At 39.7% G+C, this 14123-nt stretch overlaps 1 protein-coding gene across 10 annotated transcripts in view; it reads right to left on the bottom strand.

The window, feature by feature from the left end:
* Positions 1–2134: 2134 nt before the first annotated feature.
* Positions 2135–14123, bottom strand: part of GPM6B (glycoprotein M6B) — a 282829-nt gene continuing 270840 nt past the window's right edge. For 7 of the 10 annotated variants that reach the window (XM_033948387.1, XM_033948389.1, XM_033948384.1 and 4 more), the window contains 2 exons: positions 11837–11902; positions 2135–3653 (listed from right to left, as the gene is read on the bottom strand). In XM_033948387.1, coding sequence (XP_033804278.1) covers positions 3504–3653; positions 11837–11902 — 216 coding nt within the window. In that variant the 3' untranslated portion in view covers positions 2135–3503. Of the gene's footprint in view, positions 3654–4824; positions 6886–11836; positions 11903–14123 lie in introns of those variants that run through there. The other 3 variants (XM_033948388.1, XM_033948393.1, XM_033948391.1) reach the window with 1 other exon arrangement.

The raw sequence follows: 14123 nt of genomic DNA, 5'->3' as shown, positions 1-14123 counted from the left end.
ATGCTGTGAGCAGCTGCGAGAGCTTGCAGCAGCTATTTTAGAAGTCAGCTGTAAGGAGGCAGGAGCGAGAGGGCCACCACAAAGACCCCCAGCTGGCCCGAGGGGGGAAGGGGATCATGGGGTAGGGAGAATGATTAAAGGGTTGGGGGCTGGAGAGCCACTGCCACATACAAGAAGGGCCACAGGTTGCTAACTCCTGGCCTAGACCAATACAGATGGGAGTGGAAGACAGACTGGCACACCAGTCATAGTCCCTAAACAGAAGTCAACATAGCCAGTAGCATGGGGCCTTGGGCTTCCATAGATGCTCAAGACTTCCTACATGCTGCCTCTTCTGAATTTCCTTGGGTGTGTGGACAGCAGGCCTTCAGTGTGCATATAAGTCCAAGGCTCCATACCATCAGCCACCTCAGTTTTTGTTTGTCATAGGCCTGCATAGACACAGCATCACAGCCCCTTAGGCCAGCCCTAATGCCTGGATTCCACCCCCATCCTGGTTCTTCCCCCCTCTTTTTTTAATTTCATTTACCCTTATTCACCTTATCCTTCCATTCCCTCTTACCTGAGCTTCCACATACATTTTCCTCCTCCGAGATTCTACCCCTTCTTCCCAGCCCTCAGATCCTCCTCAACATCAGAAACCCCTTTCCCTGAGACTAGTAAAAAAAACAAAACCACAAAAAAACACCCCAATAAATGAAATGTTCCTGCTTACAGTGTGACAAAATGGTTTATCCCCTCTTCCCCCATTGGTGTTCTCTGCCATGTCTTACCACAGCTTCCATATAGACATGCTCATGTCTCAGTAAGCAACATCTGTGTAGGAGGTGGGGAAAATGGTGGTGTACAAGGCTTAGTGTGTGTGTGTGTCTATAGAAAGACTGTAGGTGTGGATGTGTTTGGATCTTTGGTTGAAATGGAAAAGGTGAGGGGTACAAGTTGATGTGGAGAGATATAGGTATGTTTGTGGCTGTAGGCCTTTAGGTGTTGTCTCTAGAGGATGACCAAAACTGAAGCCAAAACCAAGACTGGGCATTGCCACCTTGAATCAGTGCTACAGCCAATCAATAACCCCCCCCCCCCAAAAAAAAAAAAAAAAAATATTTTATAATCACTTGTGGCCTAATCAAGACAGGAGCCATCCCCCAGTCTTGCTGCCACTGAAGGTCACAGCAGGCATTTTGACAGTGGACTAGGGATGGCTTCTGCCTCAACTATGCCACTAGACCACAAGTGCTTGTAAGATACGCCTTAAGGGTCCTATAGGTGGGTCTGGGGGGAGTAGGCTGCTGCGGTTTTGAGAGAAGGGCATAGGTACACACCACAAAGCTTTGGTTTCAACTGAAAATGCACCAATTTCAAGCCAGTTTTGGCAGCAAGACCAAAGTTCAGCTATCCTACAGTTGTCTTCCATTCCTGCCCCCTTTTCTCCCTCAATGTTCCTTCTCTCTGACCTTGCACTGCCTCCACATCTCCTCTTCCTATTATTTACTCATCACCATCATCAACCCTTCCAACCTACTGGCTTCCTATTGTGTTCATCAGCTGACTGGTTTCACCAACAGCCAATCCCCTCCATTGCATCTCCTTCCAAACCTCTTTGCTGTGGCTTTTGATTTCCCCTGGCCACAGCCACCTTCTGTGCTTGTATGAAGTGAATCCTGTTGGCATACTGAATACAGACATTGCTACCAATAGAACTTTTATTAATTTTAGTGTTGGATGCTGGAAGTCCCAGCAGTGACTTGCTAGTGGCTGCCACCATTTCTAGCTCCCAGCTACTTTAACACATAGGTCCAGACAGTCACCATACCTCTCCAGCAGATGGTGGTGTTTAAGCAAAACATGCCTGAGAAAGTAATGTATAAATACAGACAGTGGTTGTGATAATAGAAGTACTGTAGTTTCGATATGAACTTTTTGGTATGCATCCAATTCACATTAAAGGTGGCAATCAACATTTCAGGTTCCCACAGCAAAGTTTGCTGCTAATTTCATTAAAAAAAAATCTGTTGAATGATTTGGAAACATCTGAAAGACTTGAAATCCAGATGATCATCAGTGCCATGGACTGATTTTACTGGTTGCTTAATTTCAGAGTATTTTTGAAACAGCAGACTACACAAACAAAGAATTATATTATCTACAAATATTTATTGTAACACTTGGATATAACTACAGGAAGCCCTTGGCACTGATAGAAAATATTGATTCACTGTTAGGTTACAAAAATTTATACATAGCAAAATTTAATGCTTTTGTACATAAAAATATTAGACTAAACAAAAACTTCAATAAACTCCCAGTAATGGCTACATAGAATTAGAAAAGAATTAGGCTTTAAGACACTGCCTTCATTATCCTTACGTAACACCAGGCTAGAACAATCACCCGCAATGCTGTAGAAATATTAACTCTCTTCCATGCAACTGGTAAACACCTAGGCTATTCTGTAACATTTGCTCTACATAACAATACATTTGTTTTCAATTTAAATGAACTTTTAGGCATTGAACCAAAGAAAATTCAAATAGAATGTGATACCTGAACCACTTGTGCCCACAGTTTAATAGCAATACCTTTAAGATAAGCAAGTAGACCATAGACCTGTCCTACAGATATATGTACTTCTTACAGTTTTAAACACATTTCCACACTTTTTTCAAGGAAATGCAACTGGCAAAACTAAACCACAAGAGTACAACTTAAACATGGGTGTGTGACTTACAGTAACACTATTCTGTGTTCACAGCACCAATGTGCTCTTTTTTCCTGTCCAAAAATTAAACATGTATCATCTTATGAAGACCAATACAGAATTTCTCACAATCACTAGTCAACAAACATAATTGAAAGGTTCCAGAAAACAAAACAGGGCTAAAGTTTGGGCAATTGACAAAGACTGTGCCAAGTTTGGGGTGAAAAGCACAAGATTTCGATGTTCAGAAATAATCCTACGATTTGTAAAATAGTGAACAAAACAACTCCCCCCCCCCCAATACCAAAGTTTTATGGAAATGGGAGGCCATAACTGTTGCTCGATTTTTCTTTTTAAACAACTTGTATAAAATGTGCAAACAATTTTGACTGGCTAAATCACTCATTTTAAAACAGGAGCACTTTATAACATGTCTGTTAGGGGTATAATTACAATGATGTAACCAGTGTCATCTAATCTGTCTGTTCCTTGGTGCCGATGCCTTTAAGTAACCCATACCATAGCACAGGTAGGGTTAATGCTCGAATTACAAACCCCAAAATGAGTAGTCACTGGTAAATTTATCAAGTGCTGCCTTTTTAAAATGTCAGAGTTGAAATGCCTCCCTAGTGTATACATTTAAGAGGTTATCCATTGAAAGGTTTTCCTAATGTCCCTAGAGTATGAATGTTAGGTTTTAACATTTCTCTCTTAGGTTGGTGGACATATACATCTTTACTGCAGGGCAGTTTACTGATTTGTCAAGAGCTACAAATTCTTCTGTTCGGTTACTTGATCAGGCATTTTATGTGTAAGAATTGAGTTGCTCCTTTGATCGTGTCTGGATATCTTGGAGCTCCTGCTCTTCTTTTGATCTGATATCCTGGTAGACCTGCATTTTGCTTGCATCCTTTAAGTAGGCCCAGTTAGAAGACAGTACCATGAGGAAGTGGATCTGGAAAAGAAGGGTGAGCATGATGGCTAGTGAGCATGTCAAGGAGGCAAAGCAAGCGGCTAGTCAGATTAATAGAAAAGCAGCATTTTAAATTAAAAAAAATGGCTAAACATAAAAAGGGAAATTACTGAAGAAAGAGAGTGGGTTATTTTTCTATACTAGTGGGCACCCTATCATTAAGAAATCAAACAAAAGGATCTCAGATCTCTCTAGAATGTCAGACATGCATTCCATTCTATAGTTTAGCTAATATTAATGCTGGAGGTGGTTAGCATGCACAAGAAACTGCCAAAATGTCTCTAAAAACTTGTTAGCACAGAACAGGAGAGAAAAAGCAGTAAAAGGAGGAAAGTTGATCTGCACCTTACTATAGCTTGAAGGCTAAAGGCAGACAGAACATATTCATATTTTCAGTGCAGAGATTCTAGTTGAACACTTTTATACAAAGGAGGTAAAAATACATTCCATAAACTAACATCTTAAAATCATATTTAAAGTAAATAGGGAGAACAGGCTACAGTGTTCAGTCTACAACAGGAAAATGAAATATATTGGATTCATAAAATATCAGTATTAAAGGCTGCTTATAAACTAAAGCATGCAATTTCCAGAACTGTTAAAACCTTAAAAAGTATACTGTGTTTAATTCAACTACAAACAAAACATTGAGGTTCTGTGGACTTCGTTGCAGTTTACTTTGCAAGAAAACCTGTTAAGTTTCTTTTTCAATTTTAAAGCAGCAGTGCTTCTCAACCTGTGTGTCCCAATAGCCCCAGTGCTGTCCTCTCTCCCTCCAGCCAGGAGAGCAGGATTTTATGCTATATCAACCATCTGCTCTGTTGACTTCACTCTAGAGCAGTAATTCTCAACAACCATCACTACTTGCAAGCTGGGAAGACCAGAATCTTGAGAGTCAGGTTCTTAAAAATCCCCCTAACTGGTCCCCATCTCTGCTTCCCCACTACTCCCAATAACTGCTGCCTCGAGCCCCAATGGAACATGTTGCAGGTCTGCTATATGCTATAACGCTTCTGAGTAGTATATTTGTAGGGTTTTGTTTTTTTGTTGCTTCAGTAGAGGGATTGTGTGGTGTTGCTGATGTGACATCAGAATTTGAATATATATTTGTTTTGTTGTATGACAAATGAGAAATCTGGGACTGATGTGTTGCCTACAGCTTTTTGATGTGGGCTAGGCAAATTCATTCTAAAAATAATTAAATATTTAGGCATGCTCTGCTCAGCTGTGAATTTTAGTATTCAGTTTGTCACATACCTGATCACCGTCTGTCAGGTGTGTCAACAACAGAAGGTTGAGAACCACCGCTCTAGAGTTTGAACAGGAATGTCCCTACCTGCACCAAATGTTGCAACTGAGTGAATCCAGGTAGCAAAGAGCCACTCTGCTCCTGCCACCTTGAGGGAGAAGGAGGATGTGAAGGAGCCTTGCTAATACAGGGAATGATGGGATGAATTTTGCACAGAATTTTGCAGGGCATGGTGGTAGCCTAGAGGATCGAGAAGCATAAAGACAAGTAGAGGTGCCAAATACAATTGTGCAGTGAATGAGGAGAGGGAAAGGGTCTACAAAATAACTGCATGCTTCCCCAAGTTGTCATGCTGTAGGTAAAAATTAAAAAAAAAAAAAAATTCATACCTTGCCATCATCCTCATCCTACATACATTTATAAATTTGTCTAATTTTGCTATAGGCTTTTAGACTCCAATTTTGTAAAATACAATTCCTGGTATTCTGTAATCCATTACCCACTAGTTATTGGGATTTAAAAACTTGATTCAGTGCACCACAAAAATCAAGCAAATTCAAAACCCTGAAATAAAGGTTGAGAAGTACTGCCTGCAGCCATCTTTTATACCACAAATGTTCATCTGTAAACCCTAGTTCTCGCCTCTCTGCCAGTTTCACATCCCATTAAGCCAGACTTACATCTCGAGACCTGGTTTTGAAAAATCAGTCACATAAAAAAAAGAAAAAATAATAATCTGTACAACATATATAAGATACAAATCAGCTTACAAAGTTGAGGACCTTTATTTTGAGATCTAAAACAAAATAGTTGTGTGGCCATTTTCCCTCAATTTTAATTTCATTTTTATAATTGGCCATAATCTTTGGAATAAATATAAAGGTTATGAAAGCTCAGATGGCAGTGACTCCTACAGAAAAGGACCATTTAGTCCACCAGGTGCACCTGTCTTCTTATCCCATCAGGCTTAAGTGTCAGGGAAGGAGAAGATCAGAGAACAAGTCCCTTTGTGTCTATCCCATGCCTGTATGAATTCTGCCCCTACTTTTGCTCTTTTAATCTCTGCTAGAAGCCAGTTCCAAGTACTGACCACCATCCTAGAGGATAAGCATCTTTTTGCTTCATCTTTGAGCCTTCCCTCTTGTCAGCTCTCTGCACATGGAAATGCATGTTATTGTCATCATTGTGTATAAAACTATTAAATAGTTATTCTTACAGCCCTTGTCCTCTTGACTATAACCATGGATTACATTTATGTATGGTAAGACTGCAGCAGAAAGCCAAGGCCAATAGCTATAGTATACTTAAAAGTGTAGTCCACTACACAGTTTATTTTGGACAACATATAGGAACAGGGAGGTTCTCCTAATACAAGTGCAAGTACTTTAATTATTACCACTGTTTAGGATCTTTATTCCCTCAGTCCTCTCTCTCCTCCATGTAACTTTTGGTAACTCTGATACAGTTCTTAAAAGAAGTATGTGTGTATGAAAGAGATGAAATTGCAATCTCAGTATTCCAGTTTTCCAAAGTTTGCTAAAGATGCCTTGTTACAAAAGATAAAAGGTAAGAATCCAGTTTGCACATTGAACAAAAGTGAAAGACGAGACAGGTGGAATGGTTTTTAGATCAAAAAATAGGCCCATCTCTAAAGGAGTAGCTGAATGTTAACACTGAACAGAAAATGTAGCCAGGTCTCATTCACTTCATGGTTCACACATAATCATCATCTTATTTTAATAGGCTAATATAATGTTGTATTGAAGCTATTCACAAAATTACTGTCATACAAAATGCTAAAGCGGGACTGTCAGTGCAGGATGTCAGTGGCACTTCAAGCTACAACACTGCAGCCTATAAAGCTCATTAAGGGACCTATACAATTTAGAATTTAGTGCAGCAATCTTCCCGACTCTTAAACTTCAAAACTGCATAGTTATATGTGGTAGCCATCATGTAGACCAGCTGGTGGAAGAGAACAAAAAAAACAAATACAAAAAGACAATAAGACACAGACAGCTGATGTCCAAAACAGCCTTGGATACATTTTTTTTAAAGCAATCATACTTTAATCTGAGTGAGAAGAGGGCAAAATCACACACTGCCACAGATGAACACACATTTTGACTCTAGTAAAAATTTAAGGCAGCAGTACTTCTAATTTTCCTCAGGATATCAATTAGTCCAGGGCTGCCCAAGTCCGGTCCTCGAGATTTAAATCTACCTACTGATCTACTGGTAGGCCAGGTTTTCAGGATATCCACAATGAATATGCATGAGAGAGATTGCCTGCACTGCCTTCTTGGTGTGCAAATCTCCGTCTCATGCATATTCATTGTGGATATCCTGAAAACCTGGCCTGCCAGTAGATCTCGAGGACTGGACTTGGGCAGCCATGAACTAGTTCGTTTTCTAACCGTTTTATTTAGACCCCTCCTCCCCCACTACACTGTTGGTCATTTTCATTAAAAATATTGTGAACTTGCTATTATAAGCAGGGCCTCCACTGACTGTTCATTGTCTCAATTTAATGATGTGTGTGTCTGTTTTAATCTGTCTAAAACTTTGGATAGTGCAAAATATAAATAAATATAAAATACAGAATGTAACCCTCATCATGTAAGCAGTCTTTGCCGTCTCTGTGATTTAGAAGCATCAAGATATTTCTGATGCTGAACAGCAGATCAACTCTTTGATCTTCCAAAAGCCATAATGGTGAAAGGCCAAGAAGATGGTCGCTGCCAGAATCTTACAGCACTAAGCCACCAGGAAAAAAAGGCTCAAACTGTCAACTGAAAATATCAGTACTGCTGCTTTAAAAATCAACCATTTAATTTTACTCCTTACAGCAGATAGTCTAGAGATGCCCAACATGCAAGTTGGTTAGACATCAGCCTTTGTGAATTCTTCAGAGATGATCTAAAAAGCTGGTGCAGTAGTTTTGAAAGACCAGAAAAAAAAACCCCATGAGGTTGCAGGCAACTCGTAGCTACAGTGACTCCAGAAAGCTTGAACATAGCATTCTCTAAGCTTGAGCCTTTGTGCAACAGCCATCTAGGTGGACAAGCCAGGCATGCAGGCAAGGCATTTTAAAAAGGGATAAAAACTAGGGTTACCAGATTTGCTGATTGCATGGCCCCACCCCGTTATGCCCTGCCCTCGCCCCACCTCAAAAACGCATCTCTCTTTCTCTTGATCTCCAGGCTGCGTTTGGAGGGCTTCCTGCATGCGCTGATACGTGCGACGTCATCCACGCATGCTTGTTGGAAGCCCTCCAGACGTGGCCGGAGCTCAGCGCTTTTCAAAACCTGGACAAACTGCCAGATTTTGGAATGTATGTCCAGGACCTGGACAGTTCTCTAAAAAGAGAACATGTCCGTATTTTCCCAGGCGTCTGGTAACCCTAGAAAAAACTGGCATCATCTTATGTGCCCACTCTTCTCACCAATACAACACTTTCTTCCTGGCCCTTCCTCTCCCACAACCTAAAGTTACCTCGAGGGGAGCAAGACCAGAGATGGAGGTGAGGGTACAGCCTCTAATGCACTAACTAAAGTGCCTGTGTTATACTGGTGTTTCCTCTAAAGCAAACATGAGAAAGGACATTTAAAAAAAAATATTAGATCCTATCCTAGGGTAATAATTAATGCCTATGAGTACACCATCAATGGAATCTCTTGGAAAGATGACCACTTTCTAAACCTAGTGAAGATGGACTGTGTAGAACTACAGTATTTATATGTATGTGTATAATAGTGTCCCAACGGAAATGTTGAAACTGAAGAGGGCCAATCACAGGTGAAGAAAATTTCACTGGAGTAGAAACAAATAAAATCAACTTTCATTTAACTTTTACTCCTTCGAAAAGGAAAATCATCATTTCTGTATAATTTATTTAGGGGCCTAGTTACTAATCCACAGTAAAGCAGTGTGTTCTTGACTATTATATAACAAGTTAATTTTCCCCCTGGATTTACTAAATTGCAGTACCTTACTATCAGCTTAACAAATCCTATGAGATATTTTGCTATATTCCTGGTCCTGACAATGCATAATGGTATTTTTCCCACCAGAGGCAAGGTTTGCTAGGTTCTTAGCATGCCCTCATGCCCATCAGGCAACAGGAAGCCATTGGCATTCTACATTACAACAAGGTTTCCAACCCAGTCCTTGGGACATAGCCAGCTAGTCAGGTTTACATGCTATCCCCAAAGAATACATTTTGCATACAATGCATGCATATTTATCTCATGCATATTCATTGTGGGTATCCTGGAAACCTGACTGGCTAGATGTGTCCCAAGGATTGGATTATGAACTACTGCATTACGGTAATTGGCATGACAAGAATGAGTAAGGATCATTTCTATCCTCATCTGCTCTAGAGTAAGTTATGGAGGTCTGAATCAACTCCCAAATAATATTGACAAAAGGCTGGGATTAGAAAGCCAGGCCATCAATTTAATGAAAACACTTTTATATATTTATGAGCCAGACAAAAAGGGGTTTCCAGAGACTTAACATTTCTTGTGGCCTGCTGGGACAAGTTAGAGAGGGTAAGAGAAGAGACATACAGAGGGATCTTGCAGCCTGGGATCACCAGCAAGTACTTTGACCTGACAGTGCTCCTATAATGCAGCCTGTGATGTTTTTTCATGAGCTTTGCTAAACATAGCTCATCACCCTGTGTTTCATCTGAGGTGCTTTTTTTTTTTTTTTTTGTGCTAAGCTGCTAAATGATCAAACAACTTGTACTATCAGCAAACAATGCAGGCCAATTGGAAAAACTATAGTAAACAGCATCTCAGGCATCTGCTTAGTGGAAAACAAATATAAAGCAGCCCGAGTGTATGAGCCTTTTCAGATGGCTCATTTGTCCATATTTTAAGGATCTCTTTAATTGTACAGCATTCTAAATACTCGTTAAGCCACAAGAAGGGTATGTCTATAATCTAGGTGTCTGTTGTGCACATAAATGTTTATAATACGAGCACCTGTGTGTATGTGTACACATACCGGCAAAAAGTAAGCACTATTCTGCAAATACCCACTTAATTTACTTAGTGCTTATCTGCAAGGGGGTGTAAATATGAACAGAGATCCCATTTATGCACTTAACTTACTGAAAACTATATGGCAGAGGTGGGCAATCTTGGTCCTTGAAACCTTCAACTCTACTAGGTTTTCAGGATTTCCACAATGAATATACATGAGATTTATTTGCACACTGCCTCCATTGTATGCAAATACTGACACCTCATAAGAACATAATTGCCATACTGGGATAGACCAAAGGCCCATCAAGCCCAGTATCCTGTTTCTAACAGTGAACAACCCAGGTCAAAAGTACCTGGCAAGATCCCAAGGAGTAAAACATTTTATGCTGCTTATCCTAGGGATAAGGAGTGGATTTCTTTTACGAAAGGTTTGAACAAGTTCCTGGAGGAAAAGTCCATAGTCTGTTATTGAGAAAGACAAGGGGGAAGCCACTGCTTGCCCTGTATTAGTAGCATGGAATGTTGCTACACCTTGGGTTTTGGCCAGGTACTAGTGGCCTAGATTGGCCACCGTGAGAACGGTCAACTGGGCTTGATGGACCATTCGTCTGACCCAGTTAAGGCTATTCTTATGTTCAAGTTTATTGTAACGTTTTATGGACTTCTGTTTTAGGAAATTATCCAAATATATTTTAGATCCAGCTAGGCTAACTGCTTTCACCACATTCTCTAGCAATGAATTCCAGAGTTTAATTACATGTTGAGTGAAGAAATATTTTCTCCAGTTTGTTTTAAATCTACTACTTAGTAGGTTTATCGCATGCCCCCTAGGCCTAGTATTTTTGGTAAGAGTAAACAAGCGATTCACATCTACTTGTTCTATTCCTCGATGGAGTTTTGGCCCTCAAAGACCGAGGTTGCCCAGCCCTGCTGTACATTATGCACATGCCTGTTGCATTTAGTCAGCCAGACTTAGGCCAGTTGTATGGTTGGTATAACTATGGGCACCTGAATGTCAGGCATACTGATGCCAGGTTATGCAAGTAGCTATAAAGCATCTGGATCGCCCAAGTGCTGCTATAGTATAGGCTCCTATTGCACAGCCTTAGGGTGCCTACACAGAGGGATGCAGTTGTAAAATTGTCCCCTTAGTGCTAAATGTGGCCTCCATTGAAAGGTGCATTGTGTTCAAGTTGGGTCACAAAAAGCCAAAACCTCTAGGGATTCTGCTAAACAGATGTGCAGTGAAAGAGAGTGTCTTCCCTACTAGAAAAAAAAATGCAGCAGAAGTTTTTTTAATTGTATTTCTTTAATCTGGCAAATATCAGAGACACAAGATTTATCTCTCCACAGCATACTTTTGTCTCTGCAAGGACCAAGAAATACAACTCACACTTTGCAACCTGCTCACCTACTGCAGCCAGCAAGAGCAGTGTGATGCTGCAGGTGGGGGAACAAAGAAAGGGACGTAATTTAGCTTAGCCTCATTTAAGAATTTTATACATTTGTGTGAGGGATAGGAAAAGTACATTGGGCTCTCAAGGGATGTCATGTAACTAGGCAACAGTTTTACTTACTTTCTTGATAGGATCAAGCCTTATTTTGTTTCCAAAGGTAACGTTTTCCATGAATGCTGTGTCATGGGGTAGGTATGACCTGTTGGTACTGTAGATCCCTGGGATGCTTCCCATGGTTGGCATTCTAGTACCTGCATTTTAGTCCCTTATTTTCAAAAGCAAGCAAGTTCACTTATGTGAATCCATAAAAAACACCCAACGTAATTGGTAAGGAGGTATCAATTTTTGTGCATACTTTCTATAATATGTTTTTTTTAATGATGCAATTTTGCTTTGGATTTCCCTTCCCACCCACCCCCACACTCGACATTTGAGGAACTTGGAATATGAAGTGTTACTCACCAGTGCAATAACAGTGGCTCCAGCTCCAGCACAAGCCACAATGAACAGATGATAGGACATGTAGAACTAGGGAGGAATTGAAAGGCAAAAAACAAACATGATATTAATACCAGCCTCTTATAGGAGACTAAAACTTTGTCAACTTTCAATTTTTATTACAGTCCATTCTAATTTTTAAGGCTTATGGTGATGGAAAGGTATGATAATTTATTTCTTAAACAGTAAAATGTCACAAGTTGCCATTTAATGAAATATGGAAACATATAGGTCAGTTGGCCAGCACGCATACTATTATATTTAATAAGAAGGAGCATTATTTATACAAGTCTGCACTTCAGAAAACTTCTACACCTAATCCATCTCATTTTCTTTCAAAAGAGCTCTCCCCCTGGAAAACTATTTACACTTGGGGTGGGAGGATATTATTAATCTGAATAGGGTAAGGTTATTGGGAAAATCTATGTCGCTGTGTTTTATTGAATAATCATTGAGTCGGGGGGTGGGAGAAAATATTGATGTATTATGTGTTATATATTCATGTATTGCACTATTGAAGTATGGAAAATCAATAAAGAATTTTTTTTTTTTAAACCCTCTGGAAAACAGACCATGAGTGGTGGGTAAGGTGTTTACGTGTAACTGCTTTATGACCAAACAGTTCTAGATTTTTCTTCTGTTGGAAGTCCCTGAAAAAGCAGTTAAGGATGCTCATCTCACCTCGCCCACCCACAAAATCAAACTTCTAAAGCTGCAATTTAAGTCTGCTCCCCAGGTTTTGTACTATAAAACTAAATTTTTTTTTCCAGGTAGCATAAAGCATCACCACTTGTGTGAACATCCTTTTAAACTGGTTCTAACCCTCAACCTGCTTGGTTTTTGCCTGCTTAGTCTGTTCAATTAAAATTCTTTTATTTCTACACACCAATTTACAATATATGCTGAAATTGAGACAGTGTGTTCTTTTTTTGCATCCAATGGCAGCTCATGAGAAATTGTAATGTAAAGTTTAAGTTCGCCTGCCTCCGTTTTAAAGTTTTCTACGGTCTAACCCCTAAATACATCACTGACCTATTCTCCTTCTCAGCCAACAAACACAAGAGAAGCTCCCACTTGCACTTCGTTTCTCCCCCGGTTAGAGGTTGCAAACTAAAAAAACACCATGAGCATCTTCTCTCACATCAGGCTGCTCTATGGGGTAAAGACCTAGAACAACTCCTACTGCCCACCACTTATGAGGTATTCAGGAAACACCTCAAAACCCACCTATTCCTGAAATACCTAGACAGCTGACCCACTTCCCTCTTTCCCCTCTCTTGCCCTTTCTCCCCATTGTTCCCACATCCCTTAAGTTAATTCAATTTGTAAGTCAACTCAATTTGTACTCCACTAATCTTTTGTAAACCGCATAGAACTTAACGGTATTGCGGTATATAAACTGTTATTATTATTATTAGACAGTAAGCATGCCCTGATACAGATTCAAAAAGTAATCCAATCCCAGTGTCTTATTCATTTCCGTCTCGCCACTTATGGGAGTTTTATATTTGTATATTACTGGTGATTACTTAAAAAAAAAAAAAAATTGTAAACTGTTGAGGTATATAAAAACAAATTATTATTATAATAAATGCAGGGTATTACAACTCACTACAAAAAAAAATCAACTGGAAGTGACTGGGCACAGACAGTGGTAAGGCCTAGTTTTTATATCAGATTTACATACTACTACTGCATGTGCACTTAAAGTTCCTCCATTGCCAACAGTAACTTTATAAAATAAATAAATTAAAAAGGGGGTTTTGGTCAACCTGCTTGTGACTTTTCAGACTATCAGATAATGGCTAACCTCTCATCTGACTGTGTCTACAATCTGACCTTCAAATTCTCACTGAGCCATGATGTGCACAAAAGCACACACATACACACACACACAAAAAAGTTACCTAGTAAAACTATGGTATTTAATCTCAGACTAAGGGGCCACCAATGGGTCAGGTTTTCAGGATATCCCTATTATGAATGAGAGGGGTTTGCATGATTCAATGTAAGCAAATCTCTTATGCATATTAAGAATATCCTGAAAATCTGCCCCAAAACAAGGAGATGATTTATTGTGTGCATCTGACTGATGGACTTTCCAGAAGACAGATCTTGTTTTAATTGATGGCTTTGTAACCCTAAGTCCCTTTAACCCTTTCAGGACCAAGGGACATATTTGTCCCATAACTTTAAAATCCTATAAATTTTGATTGGGATAGTCTACAGTTCTAAATTTGATATGTACGGA

Source organism: Geotrypetes seraphini, chromosome 6 (genome assembly GCF_902459505.1).
Source record: "Geotrypetes seraphini chromosome 6, aGeoSer1.1, whole genome shotgun sequence".
In the NCBI taxonomy this organism is placed as follows: Eukaryota; Metazoa; Chordata; class Amphibia; order Gymnophiona; family Dermophiidae; genus Geotrypetes; species Geotrypetes seraphini.
The sequence above is the reverse complement of the archived record's forward strand: the minus strand, read 5'-3'. Positions and strand labels throughout refer to the sequence as shown.